The sequence below is a fragment of the Fistularia commersonii genome, chromosome 21 (genome assembly GCF_037954325.1).
Source record: "Fistularia commersonii isolate RoL2024-O1a breed Wild chromosome 21, RoL_Fcom_v1.0, whole genome shotgun sequence".
NCBI classification, from domain to species: domain Eukaryota; kingdom Metazoa; phylum Chordata; class Actinopteri; order Syngnathiformes; family Fistulariidae; genus Fistularia; species Fistularia commersonii.
Window position 1 is genome coordinate 2,462,501 of NC_141304.1, and position 24,180 is coordinate 2,486,680.

The 24,180-nt window shown below is 52.6% G+C and overlaps 1 protein-coding gene across 2 annotated transcripts in view; it reads left to right on the forward strand.

Moving 5' to 3' along the window:
- gata2b (GATA binding protein 2b) overlaps positions 1-1,931 on the forward strand; it is a 6,653-nt gene extending 4,722 nt beyond the window's left edge. For both annotated transcript variants that reach the window (XM_086169041.1, XM_086169042.1), the window contains 2 exons: positions 370-495; positions 899-1,931. In XM_086169041.1, the coding sequence (XP_086025167.1) occupies positions 370-495; positions 899-1,177 (405 nt within the window). In that variant the 3' untranslated portion in view covers positions 1,178-1,931. The remainder of the gene's footprint in view (positions 1-369; positions 496-898) is intronic.
- Positions 1,932-24,180: the final 22,249 nt, after the last annotated feature.

Below are 24,180 nucleotides of genomic sequence, written 5' to 3' on the forward strand. Positions count from 1 at the left end.
CGGCTTCCGCGCGGCTCAGCTGGAGCTCGCCGCGCTCCGGCGGTGAGTCTGGCGTGCAGCGGCAGCAGCTTCCTACCCGGATATCTGAGCGGTCAAGATAAAGCAGCTGGGGGCCGGCATCTGTTTCCTCCCTCCTGGTCGGCCGAGCTCCGCCGGATCGGGAAAGAGTAGCGGCGTGGACTCGGACGTTCATGGAAAACCAGCTAGCTAACTTCTAGAGGAATACACACGAATGCACACAAGAGGTTCTTGTAGAACCCTCGGCCGATCGGGGGTGGAAATTGAAAATTGATTCGGGATTATTTTGGGCCGGACTGAGAGAGGAAAGGAAATGACGAGTGATGTTTGTTTGTGTTCTTTCCCTCCAAGTCCGCAGCCAGACGAGCGGGCACCTGTTGCGCCAACTGCCAGACGACGACCACCACGCTCTGGCGGCGCAACGCCAACGGCGACCCGGTGTGCAACGCCTGCGGCCTCTACTACAAGCTGCACAATGTGAGTGTTCATTTGCGTGCGGTTATAAACATCTGTTTGTCTCGGTGCTTGAATTTCGTGACGGTAAACACACGTGTTTGACGGCGGAGCCTTTCCTCACAAACACTGTGCTCCGGCTGTAAACACCCGCCGAATGTTTATGCACACACTTTTTAGTACGGTGAGCACATGACTGGTTTTGTGAGATTTGTTGATGAGTTGGAAAAACAGCCAATTACTGCGTGGAAGTTAGCGTGGAGCGCTGTTACAACAGTGTAACAACACTGTAATAACAGTGTAATAATGTTGTAATAACACTGGAATGACGGCTAATAACATAAATATGAAAAAGTGACATCACGTAGGTTTCCACGGCGCTGACCTTGAGATTTGACCCCCCCCCCCCCCCCCCGCCCCCCTGCAGGTGAACCGGCCTCTGACCATGAAAAAGGAGGGCATACAGACTCGCAACAGGAAAATGTCCAACAAGTCCAAGAAGGTGAAACGGGCCGGCGAAAGCTACGAGGACTTTACCAAGAGCCTCCACGACAAGGGCTCCACCTTCGGCGCGCTGGCGGGACACATGTCCATGGGTCACCTGACGCCCTTCAGCCATGCTGGACACATGCTCCCCACCCCCACCCCCATACACCCCTCCTTTGGACACCCGCACCACGCCAACATGGTGACGGCCATGGGGTGAGCGGGGCGGCGGACGGACATCGGGGGAGGGAGGGGCAGGACCTCGGGTGGGTGAACCGGTCGGGGGATCAGGGGTCAAGGGTCAGGGGTCGGGGTCTGTGTTTGGGTGCTGTGTTTACGCAAATGCTAACAAGCAGCTAGCGGAGAGCAGGTGTATCGTGGGAGCGCGCGTATCCATAGGTAACGACTTTTTTTTTTTCCGGGGGGGGGGGGCTGTGCTTCCTGTCGGTCCAACACACACACACACACACACATACACACACACACACACACACACACACACACATGCACATTGTGTTACTCCCCGCCCCCCCCACCCCCGGGTTCATTACATGCCGACTGTGAATATTGTAAATGAACGAGTGAGCGGAGGGGGCGTTGGGGGGGGCGGAGGAGGAGGGGGGACCCCGACACCCCCCCTTTGCAGCATTAATGGAAAAAATGCTGGATTTCTTTTTTTTTTCCCTCTCTCTCTCTCTCATGGACGACTTTTAAGGAATTTTCACATTTAAAAAAAAAAAACAAGCGTTTATGAATCCCCGTTTGAACACTGTTTATAATAATTATTGTTATTATAATTATTCAGATTATTTATTTCCACTGCTCTCTCTCTCTCTCTCTCTCTCTTTTGCTTCCCTCTCTCCATATCACCACTTTTAATCCCCCCAGTAACGAATATATTTTTTAGCCCGAGAGGTTTTCTCCGAGACGGGGCGGCATTTATACTCCTGAGAAAATAAAGAGATGACGATCAACGCGGCTCCCTCCAGTCCATGTTTGGAAAATCTGTGTGTGTGTGTGTGTGTGTGTGTGTGTGTCGCGTTCATTGCTGCGATAGAAATCTGGACATTTGACATTCCAAGGAGCATTTCTGATGAAGCTGCACGTACAAAAACATCCTCTCCTCCTGTTTTCGTGTTGTTTTCTCCGCGTTATTGCCTTATAATAAGGACGGCGCAGTACCGGCGGTGTCCAGAGGGGGCAGCGTTGTGCGCTACTCACAAGTACAACCGGCAAAAGAAGTAGAGAAGAAGACAAGACAAGATGGCGTCCGGTAGAGCCGGGAAGAATTCGACGTCCACAACTGCGTTCGCCGCCATCTGGAACTCAGAAGTGACGTCCGCACTGCCGGAATGAGTCGCTAAACAACGAATATTTGAAGTGCATGACCCTTTGCAGGTCATTGGAATTCACGTGCACGCCAGATCGCAAGTGCACGGGCGCGGCGTGTTCGCACACTTGGGCGGGAAATCGCATTTGATGTTGACCCTGCAGCGTTTACGAAACTGTCAGCGATGCTCGCTAAATGCTAATTGCTAATTGCTAACTGTAGCTAACATAGCGGTGCCGGTCGGTGTGGGAAATAGGAGACAGCATGGCGGATTCAAGATGGCGTCGGTCACAGCGAATCGTTGCGCTTGCCGACGGCTACGCACGCGTTTACGAAGCTCTCAGCGATGCTCGCTAAATGCTAATTGCTAATTGCTAATTGCCAACTGTAGGTAACATGGCGGTGCCAGTTGGTGTGGAAAAAATAGGAGACAGCATGGTGAATTCAAGATGGCGTCGGTCACAGCGAATTGTTGCGCTTGCCGACGGCTACGCACGCGTTTACGAAGCAGTCAGCGACGCTCGCTAAATGCTAATTGCTAATTGCTAACTGTAGGTAACATGGCAGTGCCGGTTGGTGTGGGAAATAGGAGACGGCATGACGGATTCAAGATGGCGTCGGTCACAGCGAATCGTTGCGCTTGCCGGCGGCAACATTCCTCCAGGTTCCTCCTGCTGTAGAACCTAAATCGGCATGGTTAGGCTCCGCCCCCTCTGCTACCCTCCAGCCAATCACCTGCCTCCATCTAACCATCTCTCCACCTCATCTCCATCCATAAACCTCCTCTCTGGTCCTTCAACATCAGCACCCGGATCTCCACCACCCCTCCTCTGTTCATGTCAGAGTGACTTTATCTCCAGAACATCTACCAAGTGTCGTCCCTCTTACGGACCCCTTCCTGATTCTCTTCGTCCTCCAAGAGGAACCTCCACATCTTCACCCCTGCTTCTTGTCTTCTCCTTTCTCAAACTAAACAATGGGAGCCAGGCGGGAACGTCCGAGATGATTCCAGCAGATGCAAAATCTCCAGGGCGATATTGGACAGCCGCCCGGGGTAAGGAGGTCCAACCTCTAGACGGCAGGAAACCAGGCCGCGCAGGGGTGGAGGTGGAGGAACCACCTGAGAAGTGGGACGTTCTCCAACCACCTGATCCACAAGCACGTCCCTTTGAGACGGGCTTTCTTTGGGCCGTTGGAGGTGAACAAATTCGTCCCTCTTGTCTCTGAACAATCGCCTCTTTTCTTCCACGGGTTTGTGCCAATGACAGGAGGGGTGGAGGTGGAGATGGTGGGGGGGGGGAGAACATCAACCCCGCTGTAGGCCCTCGGTGAACGTCTGGGCCCCTGGGATTGGGCGTCCAGGTCCCGCTATCCTGTAACACCGCGGACAAAAAGGAAGACGCCTGCAGCTCAGCCCTCAGGAAACCGGAGAGGAGGTGGAGGTAAGTTGTACAAGTCCCTTTTGAAGAAGGCCGACAGGGTGAACCGACAGGAGGACCTGGCGAGGCTGAAGGCAGCATGTCAGGCAAGGTTCTCCACGGGTTCTCTTCATGATCCCTGCCTTCCTACGACTGTCCAAAAACAACAAGCACCAACTCCAGCCTTGAGATGAGAAGATACCAGGTTGTAATCCAGTGCTCCACTTGGTTCTCTCTTTGTGGACTCTCTGGGTTCTCCTCTCTGGGTTCTCTTCAGGTTTCCTGTCTTCCTGCCACAGTCCAAAAGCAGTGGTGAGAAGGTTCCAGGTTGCATTCTGTTGTTCCATTGGGTGGAGTTCCCATGTTCTCCTGATTGGTTGGTCCACAGGTTCTCCCGCCTCGGTTGTCTCTATGAGCTGTACTTCCTACCGCAGATGTGAGAACTTGAACCAAACAGTGAGAAGGTTACAGGTTGAACTCTAGTGTTCCATTGGGTTCTCCCTTTGTGGAGTCTCCATGTTCTCCAGCCTGGGTTCTCCATGTTCCCCGGTCAGGTTCCCCTTCGGTCCAGAAACGGTAATCGGTTTTCAGCGCGGACTTTAAGGTTGTACCCTGTGATTGACAGCTGACCAGTGCAGGTTAAATCCCGCCCCCAGCTGTGATTGGCCGCTCCAAAATAAATGAACAACCCCCCCCCCCCCCCCCAGCGTCTTTGTTAGCGTTCATAACCAAGAACTAAACCACCATCATCCTGCTGGGTCAGACGCCTGCCTTGCTCATTTCCCTCGTGCCCATTTTCTTATTTTCCTTCCGTCTGTCAGCGCCGGCCCCCGCTCGGCGAGGCGTTCGAGACCCTGTAGTAAACCGCAGTGTCCTGTGACGGCCGGGCGCCGGGATGTACGAGGGAGCGAGAGATAATAATTTCTTGGAATTCGCCCCCGGGGGCAGAGCGTTCGCCGCTCAGCCGACCTTCCAGTGACCTGGAGAACATATAGAACAACATCTCAGAGCGGGCGGGGTGGGGGTTGGAACTATGAAGGGAAGCTAGCACAGAAGGAGTGAGCGAGGGGACGACAAGGAAAACATGGACGGAGTGGTGACTCTGTGCAAACAAAAGTCGCAGTCGGGGGAACTACGGAGTCGTCATCGAACCGGGGGAGGAGTTGATGGAACTTGGAACTTCTTGGAGTGGGCGGAGCCAGTTCCATGGAAGTAGACTTGTGACTGACACTGCTGTTGGACCCGGAGTGGAGAAGCTCCCCAGTGACCTCAGGCTACGTCTGAAGTTTAGCTAAGCGAACCAATGCTAAGGGGGAAGCTGACGGGGAGTGCGGTGAGGGGACACATACCGATGGGGGAAGCAACGCCGCAGAGCCGACTAGCGCGAGATTGCCGCATTCTTTTCTCCAGGATTGGGGGGTCAAGGAAGGGGGGACGCACCCGCCGGGCACAAGCACTTGGAGTGCAAGGAGCAAGGGAAGTCCAGGGGCGACTGACTTTTCTGCCAATGATCAGCTCCGCGCGGAGATCAACAACAGGCTGAGAGGCTACTTCCTGTCCTCGGGGATCGTAGGACAAAAAAAAAAAACACACAGATGTTCCATGTGGACAAGTTTAGTTCAAAGAGCGCAATATTTGAAAGGGGGGAGCAAGAGGGGGAGCAATGGCATACATGTTTTGCTTTGTGCGTCTGTCTTTGCAGACCCCAGAAGGCTCAGGGTTTGATGCTTGACCCGATTGGACGACAATCTGGGCTGATCCCCGCCCTTGATGGACTGACAGCGACTACAATCGGGATCTCGGAGGGACGGGAAACAAGCCAGATTAGATTCCAATAGTGTGCCGAACACTTAAGAGAACGATGAGTTAGCCCCACTACGGAGTCAGATCGTCGGTAGCCAACGCCGTGAGCCGGAAGGAACAAATTCAAAGAAGGTGCTGCCAACGGCCCAGAGAGGACGAAGGTTCGTGTGGCTCCTATTTTTAATAATAATGATAATAATAATGATAATGATAAAATTAGTTGAAGGCGCCAAATGCTTGGCTTAGACCAAAGGGTTGTCATGGTCACAGACTAAAAACTGGGAGTCGGAAGGAAATTTTGAGTTTTAGAGGAGTGACAGTACATGCCCACCATCAAAAAGTTCAAGATGGTAACCTTAGTATTCTCATGTGTTTCGCCCAATAGCAAAAATGTTTGATACCACAGGTCTTTACGGTGACTTATCACAATCAAGAACCAATAGCTGAGCACCAAAAAAAAAAAAAGAAAAACAGGAAACCTGGTAGACTGAGCGATATCCCTGGCAGAGACGGTACTCGTTGGCGGTGTGGATGAACGGGAACGACGAAAGACGTCCAGCAAGGATGGTGGCGCTTTGAGGGATTTTGTACAATGTCAACTCTCCGACGGAACCGAGGGAAGAAGGAAAAGCGATGGACTAGGTGGAAGTCGGTAGGTAATGTCACTGATGTGCGATTGAAAGGATAGTGTACTATCAAGGACAACACCCAGTCCTTTAACCTGGGCGGACAGACACACCTAAATGAGAGTGTGGAGCTGGACGGAGGGATGCAAAGGGAACCGCAAAGTTCCCCCAATCGACTGTGGACTCCATCCGGTCCGACTTCTTGGCCTAGAAAGCCTCGAGTGGCCCGGCATCACCGTATCTCTTAGAACCCCTACCATCTGGTGGGATGTCCACGCCACCAGGATGTAGGGCTACTCGTGGTTTCTGGAGTCTCTGAAAGCAAAACAGAACCCAGAGAGTTCAGCCACTGAGCTCCTCTTCTGTAGAACCATCTTCGGATCTCCATCCGAGGGGGCGGACTGCCTCTCGAAAGGGGCGGGATAGTAAACGGAAAGGGGGAAATAGTCTCAGCGCCGTGTAAAAAGAAAAGAAAGAGAAACAAACCCTTTTCTTTCTCACAGCCGGGCGGGGCCGAGGCTGGAAACTGGGTCAAGAGAAACCGGAGACGGCGGGACGAGGAAAAAAGAGCTGGCGGAAAAAAAAAGAAAAAAAAAGAAGAAGAAGAAGAGAGCGAGAAGCGTGGATCCGTCTCACCTGTAGCAACGTCTGCTAGCGCTAGCCCCCTCCCAACTTTCTTTCCACATGGTCTCGTTGCGTCTTTCATTTCACAGCCATTGTAGCGGCAACCGCGACACCCTGCCCATTGTCCTCGTTCAACTGCCCCCGATGCTATCCAGGTGTTGGGTCACCTGCAAGGGGGCGGGGCTTAACGGTTTAACCTAATTTAAAGCGCCCTACTTCTTCTACGCTTTGCCGCCACGATCGTCGGACTGTACCACTGGCAGGGGCGGGGGGTCTTGGTGGGTCGGCGTGAACCCCGAGCTTCTCCATCCCTTGCCAGCATCAGCGCGCCACCTGTAAGGAAATCCCTGCGTCTCTGCCAAGAAAGGCGTCTTTTGTCCAGCGAGCGCAACCAAAGCGCTCGCCGCCGTCATGCCATTGTGCTTTTTTATTGTCATTTAAGGAAACACTTCCTTGGTGCTTTGGTGCCTGGGGGGGAGCGAAGATAGAGTGACGCGCCAAGGTTACTTGTCCGTGCTCTGGAATCTAGGCCTGCTCGCCCCTCATCATTTATTATCGATGCTGCTTATTTTTGGCATACAAGTCTTCACCCTGTCATTCAAATGTCATACAAATGTTCAAATATTACCTCGCTCAGTCACACGTCTCGACAATTTAGTATCTCAAGTTAACCTCCCGCATGTGTTTGGACGGTGGGAAGAACCCGAAGAACCCTGAAGAACCCCAAGCAGTTGGTTTTGATTGACAGGTAACTCATGTTGTAGATGATTCCAAATCCACATTCACCCTTTCATTTGCACATCGCTGCCGGTGGAGCCGCCAACAGAAGGGGCGACTTGGGGGATCAGTGTCTTGCCCGGAGATACTTCCAAAGTTCAAGGAATCGAACCACCAACCTTCCGATCAGAAGAGTTGCCCGCTCTACAAGTGGAGCCCCAGCCAGGCACAACAACAACAACAACAACAACAACAACAACAACAACAACAACAACAACAACAACAGCAGCCCTGTTCCTTGAACCTTCTTAGGAACTGCTCCATCTCTTGTTGCATTGGGACAGCAGAGGAACCAGGCAACAATGGACATCAGTGCCTAGAACCATCTCAGCTCCTCCTCTGAGGCAGCGTCTTCTTGCAGTTCCATCGGAACTCATAGGTGCTTGAGGATTGGTGGAACTCTTGAGCCGTTAAGGTACCTCTTGCAGGCCGTCACTTTTAAAACTTATGTCACTGCTCAGATGGTTTCTTTGGACTTATTTGGACGGAAGCAGTGAGAAATGAGCAATGACGAGGTCCGAGCCCTTCCAGCCTGCTACGCCTCAGAAGGAACATCTACATTTTGGACCAGAAGAAGAGCAGAGTTAGCTAGCGGCTAACGGGGTTCCTCACACGGAGAAAACTCCAACCATCTGATAGTCCAAGAATGCTGTGATAGCCTCCACCTCCATGTTGTCCATGTCCTCTTCTTCTTCTGTGGTTTGTTTTTGAGCGTGGAGCTTAAGATACATGTCACACTGTTTCTTACTGCGGTCCACCTGGAGGAGGCTACTTCCTGGAACCAAAACATACTTCTCATTCCAGAAGTAGCTAATAAGGACTTCACCATCTGAAGTTACTCACTGATGCCTCCAGAGGACCCGAGTGGTGCTGAAGGCACTACCAGGCGCTAATGTAGACTAATACCGTCTGCTTCGTTGTGCCTCCATGTTCCTTTCAACGAACCCTCGTCTCTCCAGAAATGCAAAGACGCTGCCTGTTGGCATTCGGTCCTCATTGTGTGAGCGAGCTGAGTCAACCCGTTCGGAGTAAACTCGCACACCTACAACGTGCATGAGTGTTGTGGGCAGGGTGGGGGTGCGAGGGTTCCGCCAAATTTCTATGACAGGAAGCCAGACTGGAGTCGGCCCACACACACCAAGGATGCCGGGACGCCCGAGACCCCGGGCCCCCGGCCGTGGGAGCGCAGAGGAGGGCCGCCTCGACTCCGCTGACCTACATCCACGGGCGGAGGAGCAGATGGAGGAGGAGGAGGAGCCGCTGCAGAACAATGACAGTCCCGGACCCTGACGTTGGGGAGTTGCAAAGCTGAGGAGAACCCGCTACCTGCCGAGATAACCTGCCTTTGAGGGCACCGGATTCAACCTCCGGGCAGGAACCCGCCGTTCCCCGCTGGACCTGCTGCCACAGCGACGCCTGCAGCTTAAAACTCGAACGCAGCGCAGCTAGCATGCTAATTGTGTTTTAGCGGTTAGCGCTTCCACCTTGCAGCAAGAAGGTCGCTAGCTGGATTCCCAAAGGGGGGGCGGGTCTTCAGCGTGGAGTCTCCCCGTGTCCATGTGGGGTTCCTCGGGGTTCCTTGCAGAGTCCAAACACCTGCAGGAGGTCCACTGAAGACCCCAAACTGTCCACATGTGTGAAGGAGAGGGTGAACGGTCGCGCTTTACCCCGGGATGGAGTCCTTCGCCATGTTTACAGCTGAGACAACTTACTTTCTCACAAAGTGTGTGTATGTGTGTGTGTGTGAGATTAATTCTCCATTGTGACTGGGGGGGGGGGGGGGGGATCATGTGACAGAAGTCAGACTGAACCCGGCGCCTACATGTTTCCTCAGGGGTCAAGAAGGGGTTGTCATGTGGCTACTGTGCCCACTGCCTCACACACACACACACACACACACACACACACACACATGCGAGCTGCATGATGCGATTAATACAAATGTATGGACACATGTTTATGATAATAGCCTAATAGGCTAATGTTCACATGATTGACACACAGAAGCCAATAATCCCGACACGTAGCGTCCATTAGCCTTCCTCAACCCTCCTCTTTTCTCTCCGGTCTCTTTCTCTCTCTCCGTTGTCCAGTTGTTCTATCGTTCCCCCACCTCTTCTTCTTCTGGTCGTAACCTGAGAGTCCCACCTCAGCTGGGCCCATTAGTGACATCAACGTCGTTGGGATGTTTTGGGACCGGCGGCGGCGGCGGCGGGGGCGGGAAGAGGTGTGGATCGTGTTTCGCCGTGTTTCCACGTCCGCTAACAGTGACGACCGGGGGCCTCTTGAAAGCGCAGCGCGATAAACGGCATTACACAATGAATTAGAGCGCGGGGGGGGGGGGGGGGTAGCGATGGCCGCGCACACTTAACCCCCCCTGCTCTTCCCCGCCCGCCGCCGCCCGCCTCTCAGGCGCACGCCGCGAGATGACTAACTTCATTACCCTCGCCATTCCTCTTAGCCGGCGCGGCGAATTGAAACCTAATTACCACACCAGAGCCAAATTAAAAGCTTCTCCTCTCAATGGCTGCAATCCATCTCCTGACAAATGAACAGCGCCACTTCTACTCTCCCTCTATTCACAGCGCCGCCGCCGCCGCCGCCTCCTCCTCTGTCGACGGCAGGACGTTTTCTTTCAAACGCCGCCGCCGCCCGGAATCCGGCCACGCATTATTATCTCCCGCGTGCTAATATCAATCACATTTCTATGGGATGAAAACTAAATCTGGACGTCGGCGCCCGGACGAGTCCGTTCAAAACAATCCTCGATTTCAAGAAATCTTGTGATGATTGGTTTGTCTCTCCATGAATGGTTGAATGTGACGTATCTCAATTTGATTTGTGAATGAAAGGGTGAACGGTTGGACGTCCCTACATGACGTGTGAATGGGTGAATGTTTGTGTCTCCATATGATGTGTGAATGAGAGGGTGAATGGTTGTTTATCTCTCCATGATGTACAAATGGTTTTATGTTTTATGTGAAAGGGGGACTGGTTCTATGACGTGAAAGAATGAATCGATTTATGTCTATATGACATGTTGATGAGAGGTCTCTATATCACTTTTGAATGAAAGGGTGAATAAATTCACGTATCCACATGCAGGACTGTTATTGTGAAAAGTTCTTTATCTTCTGTAATGCAATTAAAAAAACAAAAACTACTTTTTTATGATATTCTGATATTTTGAGATAGGATTTTTGAGTTTTCTTAAGATGTAAGCCATAATCAGCTCTATTAAAATAATAAAAGGCTTGCAATATTTCAGTTGATTTGTAATGAATCCAGAATGTATGACATTTTTGTTTTTGTAATTGCATTACAGAAGATAAAGAACTTTATCACAATATTCTCATTTTCTGAGACAGTCCTGTAACGTCTGAATGAGTGGGTGAATTGTTTTATATCCCTATATAACGTGTAAAAGAGTGAACAATTGAACGTCTAGATGATGTGTGAATGAGAAGGTGATTAGATGTATCTATGAATGAGTGAATGGTTCCACGTGTCTTTCTGCTTCCCTATGATTGGTCGGTCCGGGGCCTCTCGGCCAATCACAGCTGGGGTTGGCTCCGGGAAATGATATAGATAATGAATGACTGAATGAATGAATGAATTTTGAGAACCTCCACCATCTCCACCATCTCCTCCAGGAATAATCCCGTGGACGGCGAGCACAGGTGCAGTTCACCGTTAAGCTCTTAAGTCCTAATCGCCACTTCCTGTCCGGCTGCCGCGGCACTTGGTAATTAATGATGCCGGGTGTCGGTTGCATATCCGATGTTTTCCGCCGCTTAATCCACTGACGTTGTAAGCCAAGATCGGATGGGGGGTGGGGGGGGGGCGTTAGCGCCGCCCGCCGCTACTTAGCACTGTCTGCTAATGCACTTGTAGTGTTCGGGATCTCCAAGTTTTTCTCCTCGTCTGCAGCATTCTGGGTCTTCTACAAGAGGGGTGGGGGGTTGGTGGCGGCGGCGGTGGTGGCGGGAAAGTGGGGTTCGGGGGGGGCGCAAAGGTGGTCAACGGAAAGCCGGTTCAGATCCCATCTGCCTCGGCTAATGGCTTCACAACGATCAGACACAACTGATGCTAATACGTGTAAAGTGCGCGCTGCACGTCTGAACGCCGGCGGAAACAAATGTTTATTACGCGGGAGGAGCAGGAAGAGGAGGGTCGGGTCGGAGTGCTCTTCATCGGAGTCTTTATCGCGGGTTGGAATCGCCAACGAATGGGTCCGGGGCCGACAGTTGATCGCTGCTGCTTGGTCTGCAGGTACTAATGCCATTAATTTCCCGCTGGCTCCATCCCCCGTCTGTCTATCCTAATCCGGTTAGACACAGGGGAGCCCCCCCACACACACACACACACACACACCTCGAGGGGCTGGGAGTTGGGGGTGCAGGGACATCCAGAACCAGGACCTGCATCAGAGTTCACCTCCAGCCAGTCGGGGTACTCAAATAGCAACTGTAGCCCTGTGCGGGTGTAGAAGCCCCCCCATCCACCCCCATCCAGCCAGTCCTGCCCCCCCCCTCCCCCAAATATCCGTCCCAGGGTGACTGATGCCTTGGGAGTATTGCTGAGTGGCCACCGCACGTCTCTGGGTAACGTAATTTAAATCTGGTGGCTTGGAGGATTTGGAAAAAAGACACAAATGACTTAGGGTGGGGGGGTGGGGGGTCAGCTTGTGCACGTGCTCGTGCATGTGCTCACATGCTTGTGCACGCTACACCTTGATCGGGAAGAACGGTTCCGACAAAAAAAAAAAAAAAGGAGAAAATACGTCAGCATTGCAGTTGTGCGGCGCCTATTTGTTTGTTTTTACGAGTGTCCGTGTGATTGACAGGCCGAAAACCCCGCCCCCCTCGGCAAACGCCAGGCCGGGATTGGCTCTGCGGGCGACGCTCTGAAACATATCTCGCGCTTTTCTCACCCAGATGTTTCAAAAACGCTTTTGCATTCACCCATTCACTCACAGCCATGCTAAGCGCTAACCAAAACAGGAAGTGGGGAGGAGGGGGCGGAGCCAGGGAATGAACCACCAGCCTTCTGATTGGCCAGACAGTCATTCCGCTAACTGAGCCGCAGCAGTGAGTGATGAATGAATGAATAATTCACATTTAAAACGCCAAATCAGATTTCTGGGAAAGCTACGTGATTGATGCTGGATACGGGATCGGCTCCGTTGGATCTCCTTAAGCCGAAGATCTGAGCGTCCGCATGTGACTTAACCTTCTACCATCTGTCCTCCCGCCGTCTCGGCGCCCGTCAGAAGAGCGGCGTGAAAATCAGCCGCAGATTACGATCTGCTCGGGCGGCGCGACGGACACTTACGAGGGGGACTTTGGATCCATTTAGAGAGGAATAATCCGTCACTCAGAACGCCCACCTGAGGAGCATCGGGGTAAAAACCCCCCCGCCCAAAGATGGCCGTCGGCGTCGGCGAAACGCCGCCGTGCATGGCGGCAATCGCCAGAGCGACGGCGGAACAGCTGATGTCTTCCAACAGCTGACAGAAGCTCTCACAGAGATGGTTTGATCGCCTCAAAACACGTCCTTGAGAAAGGAGAAGGCACGATGAGACGCCACACACACACACACACACACACACACACACACGTGCATCCTGACCTCTATAACCGCTTCACAACAATCACTTTGACCTCCCGGCGAGGAGGATGAGGAACGCCGAGGCCGATGTTGACTGGGGCGACAATAAACACTCAAAGACAGCGTGTGCGTGTGTGTGTGTGTGTGTGTGTGTGTGTGTGTGAATCAGGTCTTTGTGTGCATGCAAAGCGAGTGGGGGGAGGAGGGGGGGTCTGACCTGGCAACGTGATCCTGGCGCGGAGGAAAAAAGAAAAAAGAAATGTTGGATTGGACTCTAATAAATGTGAAGAAGTCACTTGTTTCCTAATAATCAATATTTATGATCGGCGATCGATTGGATCGCCCCACCTCACCTCCTCCCCTCCTCTCGGCATGTCGGGAAACCAGATACGTCACGTCTGATTATTTCGTCCCAAGAGCCGGGTGATGGCTCCACTTGGACCGCCCGCTAGCCCGTTAGCATGTTAGCCCGCTAGCCCGCTAGCTCCCCCCCGATCCCACGGAGCGTGCTCCACCCTGTCTGGGGGGGTGAAACCACACGCGATCTGGAGCAGATCCCCCGCCGCCGCCGCCGCCGTGCGAAAACACTTAACACTTTGACCTCTGACTCAGCAAGGCAGCGCCACACACTGCGAGGAGGGGGGGGGGGCTAAGATGGCGGCGGCGGGGAAAGTAAAGGGTGAAACGGGGGTGTATTTCTTTGACAAAGCTCACTCCGTCATCACTCCTCCTCCACCGGGTGGTTACCCGTCGCAGCCCCCCCCCCCCGCCTTTCACCCGGTCTCAGATTAACCGCCGCCATTGTGCGGCGTCTGGAGGCACCGCGGCCCTTTTCACGCCGCCTCCCTCCGCGGCGGTGGAGTTACAAATGAACCGAGGAAGAGCGAGAAAAAGCAATTACAATCTCAGGCCTAATCCGCCACGGCTTCCAACGTCAAGGATTTGGCTTGTCTTTGCTCACCTCACACACACACACACACACACACCCCTTCCTCCACATGTGTGTGTCACTCCTAATCAGGATAAAGTGAGCGTGGATCAAGACTCCCTTTCACTGATCAGGATAACTCGTCTAATGAATCCAATCTCCCGCTCCTGGATCTCCATTCAAACTCCGCTTAAGAGAAATCAGCCTCTGGAAAAGAGAGAGAGGGGGTCGAGTGGAAGGTGGCGAGTGGATGTGGAAAGTGACAGCGTGGGGAAGCGGCGGCCCGGAAGGCCCCTGACCCCCCGCCGCCGCCATCTCCACCTCCACCTCCAGCCGGAGGAATTAGATGGGGCTGAAAGGGCTGTTTTTTTGATTTTTTTTTTTTTTTTTTTAAAAAAAGAAGAAGGCCCAGATAAGGAGCGGCGTGGAGGGATGGAGGGATGGAGGGGATGGAGAAGTTAATTACCTGAGCAGAGGGCATGGAGGGAGAGGTGATGGGAAGGAGGGATAGAGAGATATCTCCCTCCTGATGCATACTGAAACAAATTTAATGGAGGGTGGAGGTGGTGGGGGTCGTCCAGGACCTCGTGGTCCTTCCAAGACCAGAGACAACATCGGAATATTAAGCAGTCGTCAAGGAGACGTCGGGCTTCGGCCCTGCAGGCCTGCTGCATTACAACATGACGTAATGGCACTAAATGCAATATTCTGTCTGACAGAGATATTCATTCATTCATTCATTCATTTACATTTTCACACAGGGTGGCATCCGTCTGTTCAGGGTTCCGCCACGTTTTTTCCCACACGGTCCAAAAACATGCAAGAGTTTTTGCAGCCTTATCCCGGTTGCAGGAGACAAAACAATGAATGAAAGCATACGTGATGTGTTCAAAAATAACAATTCCCTGATCTTGTGGAATCTGCAGGAAATCAATTCCTACTAATACTACAAGTGGTAATAATAATAATAATAAATAATAAAGAAACGATTATTAATTCAAAGATGATAACACGTTAGCCAAAGTTGCTAAAACGCAGCGCTCTTTAGTGGGGAAAACTCATAGGTTTGCAGGAGGGGGGGTTGAAAAAGGAATGCAAGGAAGGAAGAACTAAAGGATATGGGTGTGTGTGTGTGAGTGTGTGTGGGGGGGGTGGGGGGGGCAGAGTCCCATTAATAGAGTGAACTTCAGAGCCAAATTACAGAGGCGCCGCGGAGATAGCATCGCCGCGCACCCTGAGTCTGTTAGCGCAGCACTCAGTGCATTTACATCACCGTCATTACAGGCCTTATCGTTAGCATCGGCTAAAGCTGCACATGAAAGCTGTGATGGGGGGGGTCAGATGGCGAGGGGTGAGCTCCTGGTCAGGTCCGACGGCGAGAGAACACACACACGGTCAAAAAAAGTCTGTATTTTCGGCCTTTTTTTTTGTTTTGTTTTGCTTTTTTTTTCCTCTCTCTTTTTCAAAAGAGGAAGCGATAGAGTCGAGGCCCTCTGTGATTGGTCCCTGCAGACCAGCCCCGCGGCCCATTCGCCGGCCGGGACGTAATTTTGTTAAGGGCACGGGTTGCTTCCTGTGCTGGCTAAACATATCTGTGCAAATGAGGTTTGGTATGCCTGAGGGGGAGCGGGGAGGGAGGGGGGTTTCGTAATGGAGCCAGTCGAACAGAGCACCACGGGGGGAGACGGCGGCGGCGGCGGCGGCGGCGGCGGCGGCGGCGGGGGCGGCGAGGGATGTGGAATGAGGAAGCGGGGCCGAGGTAATGGAGGTTAAATGAAGTGGAGATAGAGGGAGAAATACAGCTGCATCAAAGTTGCATTAGCTCTGATTAGCAGGCCTGGTTTGAGTTACGGCTCCGACATTTCCAGACGTCAAACAAAGTTGACCCCGGCGCGCTGGGAGCCGTGTTCTCGCCGACCCCGCGGGTCACCGCCGGCCTAATGTCTCTCGTGAAGCGGAACGAAAATAAACAGCCCTCCGTCGTCGACATGATACACTCCTGCTGCTCGGAGGGCCGACGCGCGTCCTTAACCTTAGAAGTGCTCAATAAAACCTTCAGTCATCTTAAGTATCCCGGCTACGGCTCCATCCGGCCGAGGCTCCGCCCCCAACTGGCTCCGACGGCCAATCCGGAACGGGCTCAGAAGAGGCGAGGTTGTGAATCCGCCTCCGACGCCGAAAACCGACTAGCTTGACGCCGCGAGTGATTCATGATCCCCTCCCGACCCCTACACACCCCTAACCTCACGCTCCCCATCCCATCCTCCAAAGGCCTTCTCGCAGGCCCGTAATTGAATTGCTCCAACGTTAACTCCATTACGGCTCCGGCAGTCAGGGCACTTGATGTTTCCAAGTTGTTGGCAGTAATTTGCTCCTATTAGCGGCCCTCGCCGAGACTAGGAGCCGCTGTGTAAACAGCCGCCCGGGCAGCGCCGCGGCGCCCGCCGCGCCTGTTTGTGTGTGCAATCATAAGCATGAAAGGGTGTTTGTTTCAGAGGGAGATTCAATTTGTGGTGTCAAATCTAATCAGGTGTGGGAGGTTCAGGGGGGCTTGACGCCTCCGGTTACCCCCAGAGGTGGCCCGGTAATGGGAGCGTGAGGCCGAGCGCCACTGCATCGTACGCCGACTGGGCCGAAGGGCCGCGGCCGTACTTTTGAAATTGATTTTTCAGCAGTTCTGTGTCGGAAGAGGCTCTCAAGGGCTGTGCTAATGGCTAATGAGAGAATTAGCGGGCTCGCTGTACCTGCATGGCCCATTGAAGCTGTATTTACATCCGCAAAAATCAGAAGGGACACATCACAACCAGTAAACTTGTGCAAATGGATGGCTAAGCTAGCATGCTAGCATCCGCTCTGACCAAAAAGGCTTTTGGGAAACACATCGGATTATTGGTTCAAACCCAAGCGGGTTTTGGATTTCAACATTGACGTATTAGCATCTATGTTTTTGCAAACACCTGATACGGCGCTAACAGCTAAGACTTGGAGAGACGAGTTCACTGCGATGAAGGATGGCGGCCATTTTTCAGCAGCTCTCAAAGGGCTAACAAGAGGATTAGCGTGCTAGCTGAATCTCTGCAGCCCAAAGAGGCAGTATTTACATCTTTAAAAAACAAGGGACGCGTTGCAGCTAGCAAACGTGCGAACCAATGCCGGTGTCTTTGTTGTCATCCATGCTGCTAAGCTAGCATGATAGCTTATCCTAGCTGCCATTTTTCAGCAGCAAGGTGTAATTAAATACATGTATAATGGCATTTTCTTTTTTTTGGTTGTTGGGCCAGGGCCGCCACAACATGCACCCACCCCCGCATGCTAACTAGCATAACGCTACACTTTAAAAAGAAAACAAGCCTGAAACAACAACAAAGAGAAATGTGTAGAAATCAATGAGGCTATTCAACTGTGCGCGTGTTGAGCATCACGCTGTGTGTGTGTGTGTGTGTGTGTGTGTGTGTGTGTGTGTGTGTGTGTGTGTGTGTGTGCTGAATGCCGCCGGTGAGGGGTTCGGTTTTGCCTTCCGTTCAGCGGCACAAAGACCAAGAGGGCTGTGGGGCAAAGGCAGCTCCAGGTCTCAGGAAGCAATAACCGTCGATAACGATCTGAGAGAAGGGTGTATGTGTGTGTGGTGTGTGTGTGTGTGTGTGTGTGTGTGTGGATGGGGCGGGGGGCTTTTTTCATCTTTTTTCAGGGTTTATCCAACATAACATTAGAAGCAGGTTATTTCTGCAGATGTACCTGGAGATACATGTGTCAGCTCCTTGCTCAGGTTGCCGATGTATGTGTGTGTGTGTGTGTGTGTGTGTCTGTCTCGGTGTGTGTGTGTCGGGGTGGGGGTTCCCCCAAACATCTGAGCGCCTCCTTCTGGATGACGGCGTGAACGCCGCCGGCCACAATGGCGTCCCCCGACCCAATCAATCAGTCAGGGGAAGAAAATGGCCACCGGGGAAAAAAAACAAGAGGAAACGCCTGGACTCTTGTTCTCCTGCTGGGTCAACCTTCTCTCTCCCCGGTCGGCCTGGACGCCGTCTCCCCTCTCCCCCGGGGGGAGGGAGGGGGAGAAAAAAAAGAAAGCGTGAAAACGGTTTCCTGACATTCTTCCCCAAAGCTGGGAAACGCCGCAGAACGGCGGCGGTGAGAACCGGAATACTTTGGAAGGTGATTAATGGAGTCCAAGGGCGGCGTTTCCCCGCCGCTGCTCCGAGGGTGCGGGGACAGGTGAGGCGGGCGGTGTGTGTGTGTGTGTGTGTGTGTGTGTGTGTGTGTGTGTGGGGGTTGGCTCGGGTCTGGACGTCTGTCGTCCGCGGCGACCCCTCCACCTGCGGGAACGCTGCATTCCTGCGCATTCCTGCGAGCGGGCAGACAAAGCGTGGTGAGAGGGCCAGGAACCGGCCTGGGCTCGGCCTGTCAGCAGGAGATCCCTCTGATAGAACTTGCACCGGCCCCACACACACACACACACACACACCCACACACACACACACACACACTTAGTGTGACATCTCTCCGGGTGTCAATGATTGGTCACGTCAGGAGGGAGTACAATTTCCGGGAAAACGCTATGACAGGTATCCGCAGGTGATCGACGTTGCCATGGTAACCACCAGGGTGTCTTAGACGGGGGTGCACTGAACCTGCACTGGGAACCCCACACACACACACACACACACTTCCTGTCACATCGCTGTCAGTCGGCCCCGCTTCCATGGCAGCAGTGTAGCGTTTCAGCTGTTAACAGAGTGGCGGCGGCGGCGGGGTGGGCGTGTGGCGCTCCATGAATGGAGGTCATTCTCCACGAGCCCACTTCAAAACGGGGCCCGTGTCAATCAGCCAGGCTGCACACACACACACACACACACACACACACACACACACACACAGTCCTTGGGACCAGGTGTCCTTGCACCTCCAAAGGGTCAAGGTTGAAGGACATGCAAATGTCGCCCTTATCTTTCGCTCCACCTTTTCCCCGTCCTCTGCGCCGTGGATCGATGTGAGCGGCGTTTGGCGGCTCCTGATGCTAATTAAGCTAAGCTAGCTGTCGTCGAGGCACGAGGAGCGGAGGGAACCTGTCAGATGTTACGCTTTGGGAGGCGATGATGGTGAAGATCAGGTCTCCACGGCGTCCGGAATGAAACCCGGACGCATTTCTTTGTCCCCGAACGTCACGCGTCGGGCCTCGGAGACGAGGGTTCTATCTTCGCATCTGAGCTGGTCAGGTAGAACGTCACCCACCCACGCTGAAGAAGAAGAAGAAGGAGGAGAAGAAGAAGAAGGAGGAGGAGGTGTCAGACTCCTTATCGCTTCATCTCTCTATCATTTCCCCCTCATCTGTCTGGGTGGAGCGACCTCAGCCCACATCCTCCCACAGCTCCAGGACCCTCAGTCTGCACCCCCGCATAAACTGTTGGACGTGTGTGAAGCCATGCCAAAGCGCACACACACACACACACACACACACACACACACACACACACATGCAGGGAGCGGCGCGTTGCAAATTCAGGTGAATCGCCAAAGCATCACCTGCCGCCACCGTCACACTCCAGTCCCGGGGTGTGTGTGTGTGTGTGTGTGTGTGTGTAGGGGGGGGGGGCAAAAGAGGCTGCAGGATGGCAGGGGTGGGTGGTGGAGTTGGGGGGGCAGAGGGGGATTTAAATGGGAGATTGACGCCCCAGGGGTAACCTGGCAACAGGCAGGAGCTGCTGTCAGATTAGGATCTGAGAGAGAGCGATAACCACTTTACTGCCCCCTGGACTGTGTGTGTGTGTGTGTGTGTGTGTGTGTGTGTGTGTGTGTTGCAGCGGGAGGCAGCTGCTGAGCTGTTTCCTAAAAGGCCTGGTTTAAAAAAAAAAAAAAAAAAAAATTCTGAACGCAACGAAGCCCCTTCATCCGTGCGTCACCTCCGCGAGACTTGATGATGTCTGAGCGCGCTCACAGAGCGGCTGCGCTGCACGCGCTCGGAAGAAAAACGCTGGAAGTCCGAACGTCGGCGCGGACAAAAGGCCGCCGCTGACCTTCAATTAGCGTGATGGCAAACAGCAGCCTCTTTTTGTGGAAAAGGGGAATGGGGGGGAAAACATGGCGGGAGGCGGCAGCGTTGCTATTGATGAAAAGATCTGTGCAATCGGCAATAAAACCCCGACCCCAAATTGAATTCTACGGATCTAAACTCCATTTGCTAAATGCTGAACTGAGAGGGGAGATAAGATGGAGCCGCCAGGCGAAGCGATCGACGGGATAAGACGTATTGATCGGCGACGATTGACAAACCGATCGGGTGATTGATGAGGGCTCGCGCTTCCAACATGACGGCCGGGAAACAGTTCAATTTAGCCGATTTGCAGAGCCGCCTGCAGCTCCCGGGCCCGTTTTACTGCTTGATGCTGACTCGTGGGCCGTGCACGTGCACCAGGCCCACGTGCACTGGGCCCCCCCCCCCCCCCCACCGGAGGACGACATCTCTCCTTGAGGCCCCCTGGGCCGAGAGGGATTCGCAGGACGGCACGCGACTGGCACTAGCAGCGTCTCAACCCCCTCCCCGTCAGCTGCGTTTGCACGGCAACGGGCGGTGGGTCGGGTGTGGGGTCCAGGGGGTCGGGTGGGAGTGGGAGTGGGAGTGGGAGTGGGTTGGGGGGGTCACGGGTAGTTGGGCGGTTAACAGAAGAGCCCAATCTCTGCAGAAAAGCTGGGCATGTAAATCTTCTTGACAAGGAAGAGGGTTGGATAGCGAAGTGGGGGTTGAAAGTTGAAACAATCGCTTTTTCATGCGTGCAGGTGTTTTGTGTGTGTGTGCACGTGGGGGCAGGGTGGGGGTATGTGTGTGTGTGTTTGTGTGTGTGTGTGTGGGGGGGGGGGGTCCGGGGTTCAGTGGGGGGCATGAATGGCGACGCAGACTCGATGGCGTTAGTCAAACACACCGCTTTCTTCTCTCCGCTCATTTGCATTTACCCTTTGGCAACTGCAACCAGTGTGCCGGTGTGTGCGTCTGTGTGTGTGTGTGAGTGTGTATGCTCACGTGCACATTCTGTTTAATTTTATAATGCAAATCCCCCGGTAATAAAAAAAAAAAAACTTAATTTCTAACACTTAAAAAGGTCAATACTCTGCACACAATCGGGCAAATAAAGTGGCGCCCGCCACTCGCTCACGATCACATGATCCCATATATGGCAGCGAGGACGAGTCCTGGTCCTCGGCCTCGGAGAAAATAAAAGCCAGCGGGGATTATCAGCGCTTTGAAACCAAGCGTTTTTTATTGTGGGGCTGTAAAACCTGATTTATATTTCAAGGGGAAAGTCCATCCCACCTTAAGAGCCACGTGTGTGGCCTGATTATCTTTAAGGCACATTTGACAATGATGGGTTTATTTTGTGTGCCAGCATGTGTGTGTGTGTGTGTGTGTGTGTGTGTGTGTGTGTGTGAGAGAGAGAGAGAGAGAGAGAGAGAGAGAGAGTGAGCGCTGGAAAGATTGAGCAAGCAACAGGGGAGATCCAAAACGAGCATCACGTAGAAGGCGATTGGCATTACATAGCAGATGAATAGCATACCATAGCAGGTTATTAGCACCATGTAGCATGGTTAGCACTGCATAGCATGTGGTTGGCATCACCAAGCAAGTGACTGCCGTAATTCAACAGGTGATTAGCATTGCATAGCAGGTGATAGGTATCATGCAACTAGTGATTAGGATCACATAGCAGCTGATTAGCATCAGGTAGCATGTGATTAGCAGTGCACTGCAGATGATTGCCATCATTCAACAGGTGATTAGCATGGCATAGCAGGTGATGAAGATCATGCAGCAGGTGATTAGGATCACAGAGCAGCTAATTAGCATCAAGCAGCATGTGATTAGCATTGCGTAGCAGGTGATTAACCTTTGCATGGCAAGTAATAAGCATCGTGTAGCAGGTAATAAGCAGCATCCAACAGGTGATTAGCATTGCATAGCTGATTAGCATCAAGCGGCAGGTGATTAGCATTGTGTAGCAGGTGATTGGTATCACACAAGCGATGATTAGCATTCCGTAACAGGTGATTAACATTGTATAGCAGGGGATTGGCTTCAAGCAGCAACTGATTAGCATCAAGCAGCAGGTGACTATATCACATAGCATGTGATTATCTTCGCATCGCAGTAAATAAGCATCATATAGCAGGTGATAAAGCATCATCAAACAGGTGATTGACATCGTGTAGCTGATTAGCGTTAAACAGCTAGTGGTTACCATCATGCCGCAAGTGATAAGCATTGCATAGCAGGTCACTGGTGTCACGTAACAGATGATTAGCATTGTGTAACAGGTGACTAGCATTGTGTAGCAGATGATTAGCTTCAAGCAGCAGTTGATTAGCATCAAAGAGCAGGTGTTTAGCATTTTGCAGCAGGTGACTACATCATGTAGCAGGTGATTAGCATTACCTAGTCAGTGATGAGCATCAAACAAGTGACCAGCATCACATAAAAGGTGACTAGCATTGCGTAGCAGGTGAATAGCATCAAACAACAGGTGATTAGCATTTAGTCGCAGGCGATTAAAATCAAGCAGCAGGTGATTAGAATCCCTCAGCAGGTGAATAGCATCACGTAGCCGGTGATTAGCATCCCGGCTTGATGCTGCAGCGGGGATCGAACAAGACCTCGTGACTTTCGCAAGGATAAGACAAAACACTCCCTTTGCGTGCGAACAAAACGACGGCATGCCTGTTGCAGCCTCAGTTGATTTGCGACGGACGTAGCGTCCACCGTAGCCGGAAAAATCTGGAAACAGATCTTTGACAGGCGGTCTGGAAATACGGTGGAAACAAGAAAGCAATCAAAGAAAGGAAACAGAGAGGAGGCAAGAAAAGGGCGAGATTAAACAAACAATAAAACTGCAGAGGCCGTCGTTTTGACCGCCATTTGGTGGAACGGCGTGATGGAGGGGCGGAGCCAGGAGAGATAAGGAGGGATGGATGATAAAAGAAGCGTCTCTGGTTCTCATTTCCAGCCCGTGGATATTACCGCTTCATTAGCAGGCGGCATGTGCTAAATATTATTCTGACTCCGATGGCTATCACGCCGCCATGTAATGAGATACAGGCCCGCTGAACACACACAAACGCACACACACTCACACACACACACACACACACACACACACCTCAGATATTTTCTGTTCCCCTTCAACACCTCCTGACCCCACTTTTACCTTTAGGCTAGCGCACATGCTAATATGAGCCTACACACACACCTATACACTCATGATGACTGCCGTGCCACAATGAAGACTTTAGAGAAAAAACAAAGACGGAGAGGAAATTATCCAGATCTCGATACTCTAATCCGCATCGCAAGCTGCTCCTCCTTCTCCTCCTCCTTCAGGACCTCACTCTCGAGTCCTCCCCCGCCCCATGGCCGATTTAGCGAGTTATTCAAATGAAGTAGAAACTTTCCTGCGATAAAGACCCTCAGATGTTCTTCTGAGGACCTTTGAAGGTTGCAGATGGTTACAGAATTCCCGCGGAGCCACCCCCCTCATTAACGGCGATAACGCGGCGATCTGGACGCGTCTGATACGCAAAATGCCAACAGGTCCGTGGGATTTCGGCTGCGGCGTCACACGGCGGCGCGGAGCGGGAGGTTAACCGAAATACATTTACCGCTCCGGGTAAAGATGGTTTAATAATGGGAGTTGCGGGGAGGCGGAAATTCACGTTACGTAACATAACATGAGTGCGGGCATGGAAATAAAGAGGATGGGTTATGGTGGGGATTTTAAGAGCGTCGGCGCCAAGCCTGGCGAAGGACGACGACTTATCGGGTTTTTTCATGCTCCATCGCACCGAAGCGCCGTGACCTTCCAGATCAACGCCGGCCGGCAGATAAGGGCCAATCACGGCTCAAAGGGGCCGATAAGAGCCAATCGGAGGGGTTTGGGGGAGATAAGAGAGGTAGCGTCGGCCAGCCAGGTGATGTCTACAGCTTTGGGGCTGCACAAACACGTGTGCGTACTTAGCATAGATGCTACACTGTTTGAGTACTGATATGTGTACGTACTTAGCATAGATGCTACGTGGTGTGTTTTCTTGCTTGGTATAGATGCTACACTGGCCGTGCATATTTAG